General features: G+C 50.6%; 1 protein-coding gene across 8 annotated transcripts in view; it reads left to right on the top strand.

Moving 5' to 3' along the window:
- The window catches only part of Ptpru (protein tyrosine phosphatase receptor type U), a 72,905-nt gene that overhangs the window by 15,649 nt on the left and 36,990 nt on the right, over positions 1-20,266 (top strand). For all 8 annotated transcript variants that reach the window (XM_075944753.1, XM_075944751.1, XM_075944750.1 and 5 more), the window contains exons 3-11: positions 2,265-2,536; positions 3,010-3,091; positions 3,196-3,311; positions 3,578-3,752; positions 4,231-4,524; positions 14,704-15,012; positions 18,365-18,474; positions 18,714-18,915; positions 19,210-19,312. In XM_075944753.1, coding sequence (XP_075800868.1) covers positions 2,265-2,536; positions 3,010-3,091; positions 3,196-3,311; positions 3,578-3,752; positions 4,231-4,524; positions 14,704-15,012; positions 18,365-18,474; positions 18,714-18,915; positions 19,210-19,312 — 1,663 coding nt within the window. The remainder of the gene's footprint in view (positions 1-2,264; positions 2,537-3,009; positions 3,092-3,195; positions 3,312-3,577; positions 3,753-4,230; positions 4,525-14,703; positions 15,013-18,364; positions 18,475-18,713; positions 18,916-19,209; positions 19,313-20,266) is intronic.

The following is a 20,266-nucleotide window of genomic DNA, read 5'->3' as shown; positions in this document are numbered from 1 at the left end:
AAAGAAAAGAGGGTTGAATAGATGGCTCAGTGGTTAAGAGCACTGGCTGCTCTTCCAGAGGACCTGGGTTCAGTTCCCAGCATCAGAGGGCAGCTCACAGCTGTCTGTAACTCCAGTTCCAGGGGACCCAGTGGTTCTGCTGACCTCTTCAGGAATTGCACACATGTGTACACAGGCATGCAGGCAAAACACCAGACACATACGATTAAAAAATATTATCTCCTTAGCTGGTGGTACACATCTCTAATCCCAGCACTCGGGAGGCAGAGGCAAAAAAAACTAGTTCCAGGACAGCCAGGGCTGTTACACAGAGAAACCCTGTCAACCAACAAACCAAACAAACCCAATACTTTGAAAAGGAAAACGAAAGGATAAGAGAGACGGAGGCCAAATGAGCCACTTCGTTGCTGATGAGGCCTGTGTGGCAGGACAGACAGTGAGGGAACCTTAGGACAGACAGTCAGAATCTCCCCTCCCTGTGTCCTGTTACAGAGGTGGCCCAGGGCCTTGACTGTGAGCTCACAGCATGGCCAAGATGGCGTCTGCTGGCAAGAGTAGGCCAGGGAGGTGGCGGCTCTTAGTGGTGGGTGGACTACTTCTTGCAGCTTTAGGCAAGAGGTTCCTGGGGCCTGGCTGGCTGGCTGGGCTCTGGGAGTAGACTCTCCTTCCCCTGGGTTCTCCCTACCAGGCTGGTCATTGCCCATCTATGTCCTTCTGGATGTGATCATTTGTCTCTTCTGGGTCCTTGATCCTTGTATATGTCTGTTCTAGACGTATCACTGTTTAGCTTGTTTGAGAGAGATGCATAAAGGTACCCACCTTAAGGGTCTTTGTATGACCTCTGAGCACCCCTAGACCCGGCCATTCAGCCCAGATCTTAACAGGTACTCACGTATGAGTAGATATAATAGTTCTGGCTTAAGGCCTGGAGATGGAGGTGCATGCCTTTAATTTCAGTACTTAGGAGGCAGAGGCAGGCAGATCTTTGTGAGTTTGAGGCCAACCTGGTCTACAAAGCAAATTCCAGGACAGCTAGAACTGTTGCACAGTTCTTAATACCCCCCCCCCTCCCAAAAAAAAAGAATTCTGGCTTAGATTCATGTTTTCCAGACCTGCCCACTTTGTTTCTCTGTCTTCCTTGGTGAAGGGGGCTGATCTAGGTTTGGGAGGAAGGGTGAACTTAATGGGATAGTTTAGGGAAAATATAGGGGCGTGGAGATGAAACAAGGAGAATTAGTCCCAGAGGAGAACAGGAGGGAGAGAAGATAACCATGGGGATGAAGGAGTGCATGATGGGAGGATAGGCAGTGTCCAGGGAACAGAGGAGGAAGAGGCAAGATGTCACATTGGAAGAGGGAGCTACCTTAGGGAAGATGAGTCGTCACAGGAGCTGGCTAAGAAGCACCTGGCTAGGATGTGTCCCTTTTAGGGTTCTAGTAGGGACAGGGACCTGGAGGTTCATTTCCTACCCCTGCAGGACATGGGCAGCAGCTTCCTTCTCAGGAGTCCAGGCTCACAGAGATAAGATCCCCCTAGCCCCTGGGAGCACTACCGAGCAGGCTCAGAATGTGCTCATGGCTGCCTTGCAAGGGTGGCTTTGGGTTTCTCCTTGGCAGCTGCACCCCTCTTATCATGGCTGGGGAAGCTGCAATCCCCAGCCAGGTCCTGAGGCACTCCCCACCATCTCCAGAACACACCGAGGATCTTCAGGCTGGAATCTGGTGGGGGCCGGAAGGGAAGCTAATCCTTCCATTCAGTCTGTCCTACATATTCATCAAGTTTGGGCTCAGAGCCTGTCTGAGGACACAGCGAGGGCCTGAGGCGTGACAGGCTGGTAGCAAGACTGTCTCACACAATATGAATGATCAGAGCCAGAGGGAAGTACCCAGCACAGGGAAGTACCCAGCACAAGGAAGTGTCTGAAGCTTTGGAAACAGTGACCTCAGGGGATCTGCCCTGTGCCAGACTCTTGACTCCTGAGAAGAATGATCTAATCCTTATCTCCCAGAACAGCACAGCCTGGGAAACTGGTGGCTTGTGGCCATATGGGCTGTGACAAGGTTGAGTTTGTATTTTCTACTTTCTTAGTCCTCTCCTTCGGACTAAGGGAGAGAAGGAATCTACCCCAAAGTTCCGACCAGAGCTAAAAACTCTGATCACACCCTGAACCCTTGATTCCTGGTGGGTCCTTTATTTCTGTCCCTTCCTCAGTGTGACCTTGGTTTTCCCTAAGGTCTCCTTGCCCTTTCTTTTTCTCTCTCCAGGTGCCTACTTGATGGTCAATGCCTCCCAACATGCTCCGGGCCAGAGGGCCCATATCGTTTTCCAGACCCTGAGTGAGAACGACACGCACTGTGTTCAGTTCAGCTACTTCCTCTATAGCCGGGATGGGCACAGCCCAGGCACCCTGGGCGTCTATGTGCGTGTGAACGGGGGCCCTCTGGGCAGTGCTGTGTGGAATATGACGGGATCCCATGGCCGGCAGTGGCACCAGGCTGAGCTGGCCGTCAGTACCTTCTGGCCCAATGAATATCAGGTGGGCTGGGTGTTTAGACAGTTGGTGGGCTTGGGCTTGGAGGTCAGGGCAGCAGCAGGCCACCCTCAGGTCGAACTAGGTCAGATTTAAGATGTGTCCATCAGGAGCCAATCTGGGGTCATGTTTGGAGTTGGTCTGGGGTCAGTGTGGGTACAGTGTCAGAGATCATTGTTAGTAGGTCAGAGGTCATTGTTAGTAGGTCAGAGGTCATTGTTAGTAGGGTGGCCAACGTTGAAGGTGAGTTGAAGCAGTACCCAACTGGAAATTCTGACTGGAAGGATTCTGCTGTTTTGAGGTACTGTCTGAACTGGAATGGATCTTCCAGACTTGACCACACCCCTGAAACAGCTGGCTTGGTAGTGAGGGTCTTTGTGAGCTGGGTTGGCACCTGTTGGTGCAGAAAGGGGTGGGGTTGGGGCCCAAACTGACCTGGAGGGCTGTCACTCTGACAATTGGCTTCCCACTTCCCTCAGGTGCTGTTTGAAGCCCTCATCTCCCCAGACCGCAAGGGCTACATAGGCTTAGATGACATCTTGCTGTTCAGCTACCCCTGCGGTGAGTCCCAGTCCCCTCGGACACAAGGATGAGGGTAGTCTTGACTCCTGTCTGCAGGGCACGCAGGCCCAGCTCATGCTGGGGCTCTGCCTGTTTTCCCACAGCAAAGGCCCCTCACTTCTCCCGCCTTGGAGACGTGGAGGTCAATGCAGGCCAGAATGCATCCTTCCAATGCATGGCAGCAGGCCGAGCTGCAGAGGCAGAGCGCTTCCTCCTGCAGGTGAGGGCGTCCCTTGTAGACTTGGCCCAGAAAGGTGGCAGAGGGCAGAACACTTCTCCTAGGCTTGGTTCCCTTTTGGGTCTCTGAGTCCAACATCTATACACTGTCTTGTCTCCCCGCAGGCTGTGCTCTGCCAGTTTGGGTTCTCCTTCACCCCAGGGTGGAGGGCAGTTCCTGGATCCTCACATACCCCTGGGATAGTAAGGACTCATATATGCTGTCGGCTTGGAATTCTCCCTGATTCTCCCATCCCTTCTTCCCTTCAGCGGCAGAGTGGGGTGCTGCTGCCTGCTGCCGGGGTGCGGCACATCAGTCACCGTCGCTTCCTGGCCACTTTCCCGCTGACTTCTGTTGGCCGAAGTGAGCAAGATCTGTACCGCTGTGTGTCCCAGGCCCCTCGCGGGGCTGGTGTCTCCAACTTCGCAGAGCTCATCGTCAAAGGTCAGCAGATTGGTCTTGATGAAGGCCGGAGTTGCAGGGGAGGGGTGGGGGCAGGATATCATAGGGTGGAATCCACAGGGTTGCGCCGCCTGAAGCTAGCTTCTGTTGGGGGTCCCAGGACAGGTTTAGTTGAGGGTTTGGTAGCAGCTTGAGTGGCCTGAGAGAACAGGGAGGGTCTCAGGATGGTTGCGGAATTAAGCTCTTGGCTGTGTCATGAACTGACGGACCTGTAATGGGAATAGTGTCGCTAAGGGATGGGCTGTGTAGGACAGGGCATAGGGAGTGAGGCTCTGTCTAGTTGCGCTTTTCAGGTGCTAACCCAGCGAGTGTGCTGGGGTCCCCCAGATCCAGGCTGGGGAGTTTGGAGTGGCCAATAGCCGAGCTATGGGAGTTTGGAGTGGCCAATAGCCGAGCTATGGGAGTTTTAGGGCCACGCGGCAGCATCAGTAGGCTCCTCCTCTTCCGCCTATCCTCGCAGAGCCTCCCACCCCCATCGCGCCCCCACAGCTGCTGCGTGCAGGCCCCACCTACCTCATTATCCAGCTTAACACCAACTCCATCATCGGCGATGGGCCCATCGTGCGCAAGGAGATCGAGTACCGCATGGCGCGGGGCCCGTGGGCCGAAGTGCACGCTGTCAACCTGCAGACCTACAAGCTATGGCATCTTGACCCAGACACGGAGTATGAGATCAGCGTGCTGCTCACGCGCCCCGGGGATGGTGGCACAGGCCGCCCGGGACCACCGCTGCTCAGCCGGACCAAGTGTGCAGGTGGGTTGTTCCCCATTCCACAGGGGTAGTAAAGCCTGCTGAAACAAACACATTTATTGACTTCAAACTTAATATAAGGCAGAGGGACTATGGAGGCTGTCTTCTAGCCTGGAGGCGACTTCTCCATAGCTTGTCTCAAAATGCAAAAGAAAACAAACAGAAGAGACAAAGGAAAACCAAAACAAAACAAGAAGGCAAACCAAGAGACCAAATCAGAAAACTTACCAGAACACTATGACATAGGTGGCTGTTGTCATACCCATTTCGCCAGTGAGATGACTGAGGCAGAGAGATGTTAGGTGACTGGGCAGAGACCATGCAGTAAGTGGCAGAGATGGGACCCAGAACTCTTATTCTGTCTTCTTACACACTTTCAATTAAAAACTGTGTGTGATGGATTTTGTCCAGATTCACTGGGCCTGTCATTAAGCCCGCAGTCAGCTCTTCTTGCTTAGGACGGAGAAGGAGTGGGTGCTGAGGACCCGCGATGCACCTGCAGCGGGAGACTCTTCAGAAGTTAGTGATGGGTGGATGATGGGTGGAGACCAGGGTTCTCAGTGATGTCAGTGTGCTGTCGTCTTTCTCAGTGACAAATGTGGATTCTCGGTGTGGACTCCCCTGCTCTTGTGAGAAAGCAGAGGTCCTCCAGCCTCTAGCATGTTTTCCTCAATAGTTACGTTTTGTACAACTATGGTTTAATTTTACAGTAAAGATTGACTTCTGGGCCTGGCAAGCTGGCTGGAGTTGAACAAGTATTCATAGGATTGATTTTGGAACATGTCATCCCGCTAAAGGGGACACTTACACCGTCTGACAGTCACCCAGGTCATCCTAATCCTAAAGCTCTAAGCAAACACGAATCCACTTTTCCTCTCTCTTGATTTGCTCGTTGTAGAAATTGTACGTTATAGAAGCATGTATGATGGTTTGCGGTCTTTTGCAGGCGGCGTCTTGATTTGGCCTTATTTGCGCTATGGCGGGTTGCCGTTACTGCACTCCTTTCCGTCACTATGTGTGACCCTCTTCTATCTCATTCGTCCGTTCGCCAGTGGACAGACACTTAGGTCGATTATGCTTTGACCATCAGGAACAGTATTGCATATCATTTTTAAAAATGTTTATTTTATTTTATCTGGTGTGTGTGTGTATCTGTGTCTGTGCACTTATGTGTGCAGGAGGCCAGAAGAGGGTGTTGGTTTTCTCCCGGGAGGTGGAGTTACAGGGTTGTGAATCATGGGGGTGGAACCTCACAGCCTCTACAAGTGCGGCAATTGTTTTTAGCAGCTGAGCCCTCCCCAGCCTTCTCCCTCCCTTTCATGGTCTTAATTTGCATTTCTCTAGTGTCTAGTGTTGCTGAACACCACCTTTCCACACATGACTTCCCCGGCCTGTGTTCCTCACTGAACTACCTGTTCGTATCGTTAATCATTTCTTAATAGAATTACTTTTTTTTTCTCTGTTGAGGCTTGAGAGTTCTTTATGCAGTCTAGATACTAGATCTATCTGGAACACATTATGAATGTATCAATGGATGTATAATCTGCAGGTCTTCCTCCCAGCAGGGATCTTCTCAACATTTTAGATTTTGATGAATTTTTAGAATTTGTTTCTCAAATTGCCCAGTGCTTTTGGAATCAATCATAAGAGTTCTTGCTCCTCTGGCTCCCAGAGCTCTTTTCCTATTTCTTCTTTTATTTATGTTTTTTTTCTCTAAAGGTTTAACAGTTTCATCTTTACATCTGTCTTAGTTCAGGTTTCTATTGCTGTGGAGAGACACTATGACCACGAAAACTCTTATAAAGAAAAAACATTTAATTGGGGGTGGCTCTTAATAGTGCCACTTCCTTTGGGAGCTATTTTCTTTCAAACTACTACAACATTCGTGGTATATTTTGGATAATATGTGAGGTTAAGGTTAAGAGTTAAATAGTTTTTGCAGTTGATGTTAAATTATATATATATATAGCTCCAAAGGTTATTTACTTAGTGTTCATGTATGTGTGGGCATGCAGTTGCCACAGTGTGCATGTGGAGGTTGGAGGACAGCCTATTCGAGTCTGTTCTCTCCACCATGTGTGTCCTGGGGATTGAACCCAGGTCCTCAGGTTTGGCAGCATTTTTTACCTACTGAGCCATCTTGACAACCTGCAGTTCATAGTCTTAAGTGCTATTAAGAGCTGATTTGTGGGCTACTTAAAATGTAGTTTAATACCTGACTTTAGGAGAGAGGTGCTTGGGTGGTGGGTCGGTGTCCCTGGGGTCTGGGTCGGGCGATATACCCATTGAGAGCGTCAGTCTTCTTTCTAAGTGGAAACAGCACTAATCTCTACCGTATGGGGTGGCGCGAAGATTCAGGCAACGGGTGTTCATTGAGTGTCTATTATGTGCCAGGTAAAGCCACAGTTGCTAAGGACACGTGGCTGCACCCCAGACAGAGGCCATCAGCACTTGAGTGCTCCTTAGACTCTGCAGGGAGCTCCTGTCCTGGCAGAAGGAGGCAGATGATAAATAAGTAAACAAGTGAAATATATAGTCTGTCAGATGGCGATAAGTGTGTGAGGAGGGAATAAATCAGGGCGGGGGATGGGGAGGGGCGGAGGGTTGCTATTTATAAAAAAGCTGAGGGACTGTCTTACTGAGACGGTGGCATTTGAGCAGAGTCATGTGGGAGGTGAAGGGGAGCGAGCTAGGTGGTGTGCTGTAGGGGGACAGCAAGGGAAGGGACGGTCCAGTCAGGCCAACTGGAGGCGGGAGCACGGAGGAGACCTGCGGGAGGATTGTCTAAGTACAGTTTGGAGAGTCTGTCAGGTTCAGAGGCGAGTGAGCGAGGGGAGTGATGGCAGGTCATGGAGAGCGGGAGCGAGCATGGGCAGCTGGCGGTCAGAAGGTCTACTCTGGATATTTCGTGGAGAACTGACGAGGAGGGGATGCTGGCTAGTTTTTGTCAACCGGACACAAATCACCTAGGAAGAGGGATTCTCAGTGGAGGAATTGCCTGTACCAGATTGTCCGGTGACCTTGACTGTGGGGCACTTCTTGATTAATGATTGATGTGGGAAGGCTCAGCCCACTGTGGGTGGCGCCCCCTTTAGGCAGGTGATCTTAGGTTTTATAAGAAAGCAGGCTGAGCAGTCACGAGAGACAGCACCCCTGCCACGGCTTCCCTGGATGATGGACGGCGATGTGGAAGAGTAAGCTAAATAAACGTTTTCTTTCCCAGCTGCTTTTGGTCTTGGTGTTTATCACAGCAACAGAGAGCCAGACTATGACAGAGGTCAAAGGTTCCTGAAGGGGCTCTGTGGGGAGGCTCTCGCAGCCATTGCAGCCAGCGATGATAGCCTGAAGCCGAGGGGAAGTGACGATGATGGCACTGATGACAAGTTGCTTGGTCCCTTTGGTTCTGAAGTCAATAGCATCTGCTGATAGATCTGCTGTGGGATGGGGAAGAAAGAGATAGACCCCAGGATGCTCCAAGGTGTTTTGCTTGAGCAGCTGGATGGATGGAGCTGTTACTTACTGCACCACAGAGGAGTTGGCGGGGCGGGGTGTGTGTGTGTGTGCTGACCTGGGGGGTGCCATCGATCAGGAGCTGAGAGTCGGACACAGTGACTTTGAGATGCCGTTAAATGTGCCAGTGGCGATCTCCACCAGGCAGCTGGATGTATGAGCGAGACATGGAGGGACGGGTGCTGGCTGCTGGCATGGATCTGAAAGTTGTCCTTACAGAGATGGTGTTGGTGGCATTTAAAGCCACGTGGCAGGGTCACATCTCTCATGTTAGTGTTCTCAACAGGGTGGATTTTCTCTCCCTGGGGACGTTTGCTGGTGTCTGGAGACCTATTGCTGTCATACTGGCTGCTGCTGCTGGATGCTACTGGCGTTAAGAGCTAGAGGCCAGGGACAGCTAAACTCCTTGCAGTATACGGGCAATGCCCAATGACAAGTAATTATCGAGTCCAACAGTGGCGAGGTTGAAAGCCCTCTTTAGGTTCTGGGGGAATGGAAATGAGGAACTGGACATGTGAAGCTGATCCTTGGGGTCTTGTCTCAGTTTGGGTTAATCTGGGCGATTGTAGGGAGCGCGTGGCACGGCGTGTGAAGTACAGTGACTGGCAACTCCGTAAGTGACAGCTGTCATCGTTATGGTGTTCTTTATGTTTCAAAGGCATTTTTGATTTACCACTTAGAATAAATCAGAGCTTGAGGCACATAAAACCTCTCCTGCACTCTCCCGAGTGTGCAGATAGGGACACTGAAACCCGGATGGGGCAGGGACTTGCCTGTAATCAGACAGTGGGTAAAGAACCCAGGTTGTGGGGCTGAGGAAATGGCTCAGTCAATAAAGTGCACGCTGCCAACTCCATAAAAAGACGACTTCATATCCACGCCTTTAATCCCAGCACTCTGGAGGCAGAGGCAGGTGAATCTCTGTAAATTCGAGGCTAGTCTGGTCTACAGAGCGAGTTCCAGGATAGCCAGGGCTACACAGAGAAATCCTGTCTCAAAAAACCAAAAAAAGTATGTGGTGTGGGGGTGTGTAGAGGCAGAAGATGCAGGTATGTGTACACACACACACACACACACACACACACACAAACACACACACACACACACACACACACACACAGAGAGAGAGAGAGAGAGAGAGAGAGAGAGAGAGAGAGAGAGAGAGAGAGATACCAGGAAGTTACAACTATTTTTTGTGGTTTGACTGGGCAGAGTAGTTTGTTTTTGAAACCTGTGCATGTAGTTTCTGCAGGTGGACCTGAACAGTCAGGCTGCGGTTAAGCCATTCTTTATGGCTAGGTGTTATTGCCTGACCCAATTCTTCATAACTTTTTTCGTTTTTCATTTTGGTTTTTCAAGGCAGGGTTTCTTGGTAGCTTTGGAGCCTATTTTGGAACTCTCTCTGTAGACCAGGCTGACCTCAAACTCACAGAGATTTGCCTGTCTCTGCCTCCCGAGTGCTTGGGATTAAAGGCGTGTACCATCACTGTCCGGCTCTAACAGTTATAACTTTTGATCATTCCCATTTTACAGGTAAATAAACTAAGGCTTAGAGATTCAGCTGCTTGACTAAATCTGCACCGAGTCACAGCAGATCCAGATCCAGAGGCAGAGCTGGTTTCTCAGTTACGTTCCTGTTGCTGTGATAGATACCCTGAGATGAACAATTTGAAGATGGGTTTACTTTGGCTCACAGTCTGAGGGTATAGTCCACCATGGTATGGAAGTGAAGACCACAGGAGCTTGAAGCAGCTGGTCACGTCGCAGGCACAGTCAGGGAGAACAGAATCCCAGATGCTGGTTCCCTGCTTCTCTTTTCTTCAGTCTGGGATCCAGCTCATGGGATAGTTAAGGTGGTCCTTCCAGGTTAAGGTGGTCCTTCCCACCTCAGCCACAGGCAGGCCCAGAGACTGGTCATCCCAGGTGGTCCTAGAACCTGTCAGGTTGCTAACCACCTCAGTTGACAGGTCTTGATTTCTAATGGGTACTGATGGCAGCAGCAGCTGTCCAGGCCCCTGCCAGTGTCAGCCACAGATAAACATTTTTCTAGAGGCTCGTCGGGGTGAGGATGGGCCAGGGGCCAGGTGGGTAGACTCCAAACCAAAACCTTCTCCTGTCCCTCCTAATCATAGGCTCCTCTTTGTTGATATCACCGCCCTAGAGCCTGGCTGGGGTTGTTTTGCTCTTGGGCAGCTGTGTTGTGGGGCTCTCTAGGCCCACAATTCCCCCCACTCTATTATTACTGTAAAAACAATGATATTGCACCAGTAAAAGTCCCTGAACTCTATCTTGCCATTGTGCGTTGTCGGCTGAAGGGGCACCTTGGTAGCAGATAGCTTTTGGAAGCAGAGAGACTCTGGGTTCGCACCTTTCAACCAGCATGTCAATCTTAGTCAACACGGTGTTTGAGTCCCGGATGTGTCCGGGACAGAAGAGGGAAGCGAGCCTTCCATTCAGGGCCCCTCAGCCTGTGAAGGTGGAGAGGGAGATACCCACCCACACTGGCGTTTACCCTCGGTGGCCGAGGCTCCGTCTTGAGTTCTAAGAGGTGCTTTTGAGTAGCCTGAGTGGGTTGCTAGTGCTTAGAAACCTGGAGATTTCATATAAAAAAAATCTGAATTTCTAGCTCTTAGAGACTGCGAGGGTTTGGGACTACTCCTGAGCCTGGTGTCCTCCATGGGAAGAGTGCTCATGAGGAGCCCAGCTTCTGCGGCTGTTGGCGGTGGGACCCCTGCAGTCTTGTTCACTGAATCTGAAGCTTCCATCTAGCCAGAATACCGTAAACTGGCCCTGCCCTTGTTCAAATCTTGAAGGAGAGCAAGAAAGCAAGTGTCTGAAGGATAGGAAGGAAGATGGGCTGGCCTTCCAGGCACAGGGCGGTGTGCTGGCAGAGCTGGTCTGAGACCATGTCTGTAGAGAAGAGAAAGCGGCTGCTGTAGCCACACTGGCTCAGCACACACGGGACAGGCCAGAGCCAGGGGACAGAGACCGAATCAGACTTCTGAGCAGGGTGGCAGGTGAGCACACACAGTGTTCTGCCCCACGCACACAAGCATGGTGGGTCAAACCAAACCCGCAGGAACACCTGTGGGCTTCTCTGTGGGCCAGAACGGTGAGAAGTCCCATGTATGGCAGCTGGGCCAGCAGCCTAGTCTGATGCTCATGTGGGATGGGACTTGGGTGTGTTTTGCTGTGGTCAAGAGATAGACCTTGTTAGTATGAAATCAGAAATCTCTTTCTGAGGACTCCATACAGGAAGACTTGCTTCTTGCCCAGGCTAGGAAGGAACTGAAAGCTGGGTGGGAACAGGAACTTGCTGTGCTCAGGGCTAGGTTGACCATTGTCACTCCTACAGTCCTGTGTTGGAGAGTGAGAACTGATAATTATAAGGGGCTGCTGAGTAAATTTTTCACGGACAATGACCACAAGGTTCTTCTTCATCCCATTACGGGGCTAAGTAGCCGTGCTTTCTCAGCCCCCAACAAAGAGGATGGGGCACTTTGTAGGAAGGCACTCCCAGAACCTTTGAGGCATGGAATCCATGTCCCAGAATCATGTGTGAAAGATAAAGGTGTAAGAAGAGACTGCTTTTTCATTTCCTGGCCACCCAGACCCGAATAATCACACAAAACTATATGTGGAGGCTTGATTAAGATCATAGACTTGTTAAGGCAGACATGGAGATGTGGGCTGAACACTCTGGAGGGTGTGTTTGCGTACGTGTGCGTGCATATATGTGTGTGTGTATACCATAGGTCATGTGTGGAGGTCTGTGTCCCAGGGACCATACTCAGGTCATTAGGCCCTCTGCACTGGCCTAGAGCTTGCCTGATAAGCTCAGCTGGCTGACCATTGAATCCCAGGGACCTGTCTGCTTCTGCCTCCTAGGTGCTGGGATTACAAACTCACATTACCACACCCATTTTTATGTGGACTCTGGGGAGTGAACTCAGGTTCCTCAATCTGGCAAAGCAAGCATTTTTACCATTGAGCTATCTCTCCAGGCCCCAGTTTTTCTGTTTACAAAATGGGGACATATTTTAGGCTAATGGAGTCATTAAAAACTGTAGCACAGGCCGGGCGGTGGTGGCGCACGCCTTTAATCCCAGCACTCGGGAGGCAGAGGCAGGCGGATCTCTGTGAGTTCGAGACCAGCCTGGTCTACAAGAGGCTAGTTCCAGGACAGGCTCCAAAACCACAGAGAAACCCTGTCTCAAAAAACCAAAAAAAACAAAAGACAAAAAAAACCTGTAGCACATTTTTCTCTCCCCATCTCCCCTTACCCCCATCCCATCCCACCCCCAAGATCCCAATTTTCTCCCCGGCAATTTTGTCTACTTCCCATAGCCAAGAGGATAACTGTATGTTTTTCCTCGGGTTCACCTTCTTATTTAGCTTCTTTAGGTTCACCAATTGTAGACTCCGTGATCCTTATTTATGGCTAGAAACCAATGAGTGAGTACATCCCATGTTCATCTTTTTGGGTCTGGGTTACCTCACTCAGGATAGTGTTTTCTATTTCCATCCATTTGCATGGAGGATGGGGGGAACTTGGGGAAACAGGATGATTGGGATATAGGAAGGATGGATAGGGAAGCACAGAAGCACAATTCTTAGTTAAGGGAGCCACCTTAGGGTTGGCAAGAGACTTGAGCCTAGAGTGGCTCCCAGGAGCCCAAGGCGATGTCCCCAGTTAGTTTCTTGGGCAGCTGAGGATAGGGAACCTGAAATGACCCTATCCTATAGCAATACTGACGAATATCTTGCATATCACTATAGAACCTTCATCTGGTGATGGATGGAGATAGAGACAGAGACCCACACTGGAGCACTGGACTGAGCTCCCAAGGTCCCAATGAGGAACGGAAGGAGGGAGAAGATGAGCAAGGAAGTCAGGACCACGAGGGGTGCACCCACCCACTGAGACAGTGGGGCTGATCTATTGGGAGCTCACCAAGGCCAGCTGGACTATGACTGAAAAAGCATGGGATAAAGCCGGACTCTCTGAACATGCCGAGCAATGAGGGTTGATGAGAAGCCAAGGACAATGGCACGGGGTTTTGATCCTACTTCATGTTCTGGCTTTGTGGGAGCCTAGCCGGTTTGGATGCTCACCTTCCTAGACCTGGACGGAGAGGGGAGGACCTTGGACTTTCCACAGTGCGGGGAACCCTGACTGCTCTTTGGACTGGAGAGGGAGGGGGAGAGGAGTGGGGGAAGGGGAAGAGGGGTGGAAGGAGGGGGAGGGAAATGGGAGGCTGGGAGGAGGCTGAAACTTTTTTTTCCTTTTCTCAATTAAAAAAAAAAAAAAGACTGTAGCACAGCCGGCCTCTCCCTACTGTTAGAGCAGCAGTGTCTCTCCCAGGCATGAGTGTGACTATTGTTTGTGAAGGTGAATTCCTCCTGGGGACCAGGGCAGCAGCAGCTAAGAGCATGCATTCTGGTGCCAGCCTGATTGGGTTGAGATTCTAGCTTCACCTTTGGTTGTGTGAGTTTGGACTCCTCACCTAACCTCTATGTCTCTGCTTTCTCATTTGTATGACAAGGTTAATGACAGCCCCTGTCTCGCTGGGTTTCAACCAAGATTAAATGAGATAAAACATTCTGAAGCCTCCAGAAAGATGTTGGACACTTCCAAAAAATTTAACTGCCAGTGTTATCATTGCACAACAGATTGCGTTTTCCTCGTGTCTTTGGCAGTCAGGGAACTCACCATTGAATCTGCACCTTAGCGGTAGAGCCCTACCTCAGCCATAACGACATGGATTTCTGTTTCTGCTTTTCTGAACATTCTCTGCCCTAGTGTTGTTAAGCTGTCCTAGCGCCCATCATCCTGGTTTGTACATACTATGTAATTTTATATATATCGATATAAATGTTTCTGCATTAAGTTTAGAATTAGTAAATGAAGAAAATATAGCAACAGGTTGATTCTGAGTGGCCAGGTGTTATTCAGAATGTTCTTGAACTAGGGGGTAAATTGTGCTAATTATATAGCACAGCGTTCTGTTTTGAGACAGGATCTCGCTATGGAGCCCAGACTGACCCTCCTGAGTGCTGAGATTATAGGCATGTGCTGCTACGCCGGCAAGAGCTAATGGTTCTTGTTTTACATTTACTTTTTATTTATAGTGTGTGCACGCACAGACCACACTGTGGACATGGAGGTTAAAGACAACGCCAGGGAGTTCTTTTCTTCTATCACATGGGTCTCAGAAATTAAATCCAGGTCATTGGGCTCAGCCAAGTGTCTCTACCCATTGAGCCATCTCGCCGGCCCGGTAGCTAATGGCGTCTAACGGGTTATAGTGTGTTAGCCTTTGTCATGCCTGTGTCATGGGTTTTACCTTACCAGTCTCAGTGTAGCCTAGCAATCCTCTGAGGGAGCCTTGCCTCTGTGTAGGTGCTGGGGATCCAAATCCAGGTCTTTTCCTTTTGCAGTTCAGGAAACTCAGGCTGAGAGAGGCGGACTCCCTCAGGCAGTGATCACTGGCTGCAGGTGGTAGACTAGGTTTCGGATCTGTCTCACCTTACTCTAGAGCCTGTTCAGTTCCGAGGGTGCTCAGAGTTCCAAGAGGCAGAGGTTTCTGGCCGTTGATTGATGCTCTTCTTCCACCCCTTCTTTTTCTCTTCCCATCTCCCCAACCTTCCCCCTGCTTTCTATGTCTCCAGAGCCCACGAGGGCCCCCAAAGGCCTGGCTTTTGCTGAGATCCAGGCTCGCCAGCTGACCCTGCAGTGGGAGCCCCTGGGCTACAACGTGACGCGTTGCCACACCTATGCTGTGTCCCTTTGCTATCACTACACGCTGGGTGGCAGCCACAACCAGACCGTCCGGGAGTGCGTGAAGATGGAGCGGGGTGTCAGCCGCTACACCATCAAGAATCTGCTGCCATTCAGGAACGTCCACGTGCGTTTGATCCTCACGAACCCTGAGGGCCGCAAGGAGGGCAAGGAGGTCACTTTCCAGACAGACGAAGATGGTAAGTGTGCAGGCCGGATTCCCGGAGCTCAGAATGCCTCCCATACGCGGGGCCTCTGCTCAGACTCATGTAGGGAACTCCAGCAAGGCAGTGGTGGCCGTTCCTCATTCTTGGGGAGACTGTGGGTTGTTAGGTTAGTGTAATTTCTTCCTTATGGGCTTAGAAGAATTCAGTGGTGAATTCGGATCAGGAATGTTCCTCATGGCAAGGTTTTTAATAACAGTTTTCACTAGTGACATAGATTTGGGTGCATTCGGTCACTTTCCGCCTTGTTCTCTGAGATGGCCTCTCACTGAACCAGGACCTCACCAGCAGGCAGATTGGCAGGTCAGCAGGCTCCAGGTTTCCATGTGTCTCTGTCCCCGCCCTTCCCCGAACACTGGGCTTACATATGTGCGCTCCCATGCCTGGCTTTTACATGGCCACTGGGGATCCAAGCTTAGGTCCTCCTGTTTGCATAGCAAGCTGTCGACCACCCGAGCTGTCTCTCCAGTCTCGGTTTTAGCTTTTTGAGTCTTTATTCCACCCCTTCTCCCCTTTTCTGATATGATCTTGCTGTGTAGCAGAGCCTGACCTCAACTTGTAATTCCCTTGCCTCAGCCTCCTCAGGGCTGGCATTTTGGCTATGTGCCACCATGCTAATTTCTAATGTATGCATCAAACCATGCGCTTTTCTTTATGCTCGACTCTCGCTGCATCCCTTAGTGTTTGTTGTCGTCCAGTGCTGGGGCTTCACCTCAGACTTGCACATGATAGGCAGGTGTTGTGCAGCCCTGAGCTCACCCGTAAGTCTTACTATGTTGTTTTCATTACCATTCAGTTTAAAATATTTTTTAATTGCTGTAATAATTTCCTCTTTAACTCAAAAGTTATTCAGAATCGCTTAGCTTAATTTTTTCTTCCTCCCTTCCTCCTTCTATCCCTCCCTCCCTCCCTCCCTCCTTCCTTCCTTCCATTCTTCCTTCCTTTTTCTTCCATTCTTTCTTCCTTTCTCTTTTCTCACTGTAGCTCTGGCTGTCCTGGAACTCACATTGTAGATCAGGATGGTCTCGACTCAGAGATCCACCTGCCTCTGCCTCCTGAGTGCTGGGGTTAAAGGGGTGCACACCACTGCATGACCGCTTTGCTTAATTTCTAAGCATTTAGAACGTGTGTGTGTGTGTGTGTGTGTGTGTGTGTGTGTAGCCCATATAAAATTCATCTCACCTCGTTGGTTTTCCCCAGCACCACTCACCTCAAGCATGTGCATAGGCCACACTGAAGATTTCTCAGGGTAGGAGCAAGCAATGGCTGGGACTGCCCAAGGCTTTGCACAGTCTGTAGCTAAACACCACACTTCTCCATTCTCATGATCTCTGCATGTCATTTGGTCCCCAGGATTATGGTCAGGCCACCTCATTCTGTCCAGGGTGCTTATCCTAAGTGGTCAGTCCAATAAATTCCCATAGACCGGACACTTCAGCGAACTCACTCCCAAATGAAGAGATCACATCCCAGCACCCCAGGAGGCCACTAATGCTCCCATGTTCACCTCTTCCCAAGGGTAGCCGTTACCTCTCCCAATAACACTGTGTATTAATTTTTGCTTGGTTCTGGGCTATGTGTAAGCAGAATCATACTGTAGATGCTTGCTTTGTGCCTGCTTGTTTCTGTGAAGTTTGTGCTCTCTGGAGACCGGATCGTGGTAGGCATGGTCCTAGTGAATGTGTTCTCACCCCTGTGCGGTTCATTCTAGAAATGAGTCCGCCATATTTACTTTCTGTTAACTGTCGATGAGTATCTGGGCAGATTCCGATTTGGTTACTTTGAACAATGCTTTGAAGAAAGTCTGTGTAGATTATTTTTGGTAGATATTCATGTGTCGTGTGGGTGTGTGGAGGAGAGAATGACTAGGTTGCAAGGGCGTGTGCTCGTATTTAGTAGATTTAGCCAGAAAGTTTCTCATTGGTCGTGATTGTGCCAATTTCTACTCCGCTAGCAGTGAATGAGACTTGGTGGTTCTGTGATCTTACTGACTCTTGGAATTGTTGATTATACTTTTTTATTTTCTGTTTGGATAGGTGGAGAATGATCTTGGGAAATTTTTGTTTTAACTGAATGCTTAGCTTTCATTGTATTATTATTTGTGTGTGTGTGTAGGCGTGTGTGTGTGTGTGTGTGTGTGTGTGTGTGTGTGTAGGCGTGTAGACCAGAGGTTGATGTTTTTCTTTATTGCTTTCTATCTTATTTTTTGAGACAAGGCCTCACTGAGCCTGGATCTCCTTGTTTCTGCTCAACTGGCTGGCCAGCGAGTCCCAAGAAATCCACCTGTCTCTTCCCCGCAGCCCCCAGTGCTGGGTCACGGCACATACCCCCAGTGCTGGGTCATGGTGCACACCTCCGGTGCTGGGTCACGGTGCACACCCCCGATGCTTGGTTACAGTGTACACCCCCAGTGCTAGGTCATGATGCACACCCCCAGTGCTGGGTTACTGTGCACACACCCATGCTGGGTCACGGTGCACACCCATGCTGGGTCATGATGCACACTCCCGGTGCTGGGTCACAGTGCACACCCCTGGTGCTGGATCACGGTATACACCTCCAGTGCTGGATCACGATGCACACCCCCAGTGCTGGGTCACGGTGCAAACCCCCAGTGCTGGGTCATGAATACACACCAGAGACCTGGCATTTGCGTGCATATTGGGGATCCAGACTCAGGACCTCATGTTTCACCCAAACTGGCTCTTCAGCCCAGCTCTCACTGGTTCTTACCTTTCCTTCCACTATCCCTCCCGATGACCTCCACTTCCTCAGAAACGTTTATCAAAGTGTTTTCCCAGTCAGAAGCTGTGCCCTGCCATGCTTGTTTAGGTTGTACAACACAGCCCAAACAAACAGATCATATCTCACAATGCCCAGGTGGAGATTTTTATAGCACGTGTGCGTGATGTAGTTATCAGTTTGTTAATCTTCTCCAATCTCATTGAGACTGTTTATGTAATTAAGAGCTTTTTAGACAGGGAAACCTCTCCACCCGTGATCCAGACCCCCTATGGCAACTGATTTTCTTTCTCTGGTAAATAACTGTATCTCCTGAGCCTGAATGGAACCTGCTTGGCCCTGAAAGTGGAAGGAATACATAGGCCCCTATGGATTGGGTCACGTGAACTTTGAACTTTGCATACTTCACATTATTTACTTCCGGTGAGAGAGGGGCTGTGTCATGTCCATTTCATAGATGCAGAAACTGAGGCTCAGGGAGACTGACTGGCCCAAGCAGAACAGCTAGGAAGAGGCGAGGCTGATGCATGAACTCTGGTGTTTGGAGCCAAAGCCCACTTTCTTCTCCTCTGCCCTTCCCTCGCAGTGCCTGGTGGGATTGCAGCTGAGTCCCTAACTTTCACTCCCCTGGAGGATATGATCTTTCTCAAGTGGGAGGAGCCTCAGGAGCCCAATGGCCTCATCACTCAGTATGAGGTGAACAGGGGCCCAGGTGGGAGGTCAAAGTTCCTTCCTGTGCTGTGACAGAGAGGGAGGTGGGCCTTCAAGCTACTTCCATGATAGTCAGAGGCTGTGCTCTGTGAGTTCTGAGTAGGGTGGGGGGCAGCCCAGAGCACCTCTAGTTTCTATGGAACATAAAGGTTGGTGGGTGGTATTCCCGGGATAGTGACGCCCATCACTGTCCTGTTCCACTTACCTGCTCCTTCTGCCCCCAGATCAGCTACCAAAGCATTGAGTCCTCTGACCCAGCTGTGAATGTGCCTGGCCCGCGGCGCACCATCTCCAAACTCCGCAATGAGACTTACCACGTCTTCTCTAACCTGCACCCTGGCACCACCTACCTGTTCTCTGTGCGTGCCCGTACCAGCAAGGGCTTTGGCCAGGCGGCTCTCACGGAGATTACCACCAACATCTCAGGTGAGCTTCCTTGGGAGGGGGCCTAGGGTCCCAGGTTTCAAGGATTTTGAAGGGTGGAGCAGGTGGTGCGGGCACAGAGGACCCTGCTGAGATAAAGGAACCATTTATAGGCTTCAAGTCAGAAGTCGGGACTAAATCAGAGGGGTCAGGAAATTATGGTGGGTGAATTCAGAAGGTTGAGGTCAGAGGTCAGCACCTAAGATGGGGAGGCATGGAAGCTTAGATCAAAAGAACATGATGGTAAGGGGGTTAGAGGTGGCCAGATGCCATGCTTGTGTTCCTGTCTCTTCTCAGCTCCCAGCTTTGATTATGCTGACATGCCGTCACCCCTGGGCGAATCTGAGAACACCATCACAGTGCTGCTGAGGCCGGCCCAGGGCCGTGGAGCACCCATCAGGTGGGAAAGCCTGTGGAGAGAGGGTGGGCGACAGCCCTCTCCTCTGATCTGGCCAACTCTCTGGTGACCCTACTTCCTGCCTGGGCTCCGAGTTGAGGAGGGTGCACCATGATTCTGGGCAGAGCCAAGACCACAGGTCTCTGCTGGTAACTGTCCTGGGTCTCCTGGACAGTGTCCAGTTTGGAGAAGGAACTAGGCCTCCCCAGGGTGGTTCATTAGGCACTCAGGAGAAGTAAAACTCTTGGGGCCTTGTATTTTCTAGCTAGTTCTGTTCCTGCACACACAGGGATGGCTTCTCTATAGAAGACTAGGGAACCAGCCAGTTAAGGCCATCCCCATGGGGATGTTCTAGCACACAGCCTTTCTGCTCCCAACAGAGGACTCTGGGATTGTTGATGTTGCCACGGCTGCCTCTGCTCTGTGTGTGTGTGTGTGTGTGTGTGTGTGTGCGTGTGTGTGTGCGTGTGCATGTGTGTGTGCACGCTAGAGTACAGATGAAGAGTGAGTGGGGTCTTCTCACGGTTGCGTTCGCACATGAAGTCCTAGGGCACTGTCAGGCTGACCGTGAGTCATACCTGCACGAATACCTGCATGCTAGCAAAGCCAATGAAGGGAGGAAGGACTCAATTTGGCTCATGGTTTTTGAGGCTTCAGTCCACAGTCTCTTGGCCCTATGTACTTAGAAGACCAGGATGGTGAGAACATATGGGGGGTGGGGGTGATGATTGACCTCAGGGTAACTGGGAAGGAGAGAGAGAGAGAGAGAGAATAGCTGGGTTCTACCTGGCTCCCTCAGTCATTCCACCGGTACCCTCAGTCCATGGGGTGGTACCCCCACATTCATGACAGGTCTTCCACTCTTAAGTGACCCTCTCTGGACATATCTTTGCACACATGCCCAGAGGTGTGCTTTTCCAATCTCCTAGGTGTTTCTCAATTCAGTCAAGTTGCCAG

The sequence above is a fragment of the Microtus pennsylvanicus genome, chromosome 13 (assembly GCF_037038515.1).
Source record: "Microtus pennsylvanicus isolate mMicPen1 chromosome 13, mMicPen1.hap1, whole genome shotgun sequence".
Taxonomy (NCBI): domain Eukaryota; kingdom Metazoa; phylum Chordata; class Mammalia; order Rodentia; family Cricetidae; genus Microtus; species Microtus pennsylvanicus.
Note: the sequence above shows the minus strand (reverse complement) of the source record. Positions and strands in the feature narration are given on the sequence as shown.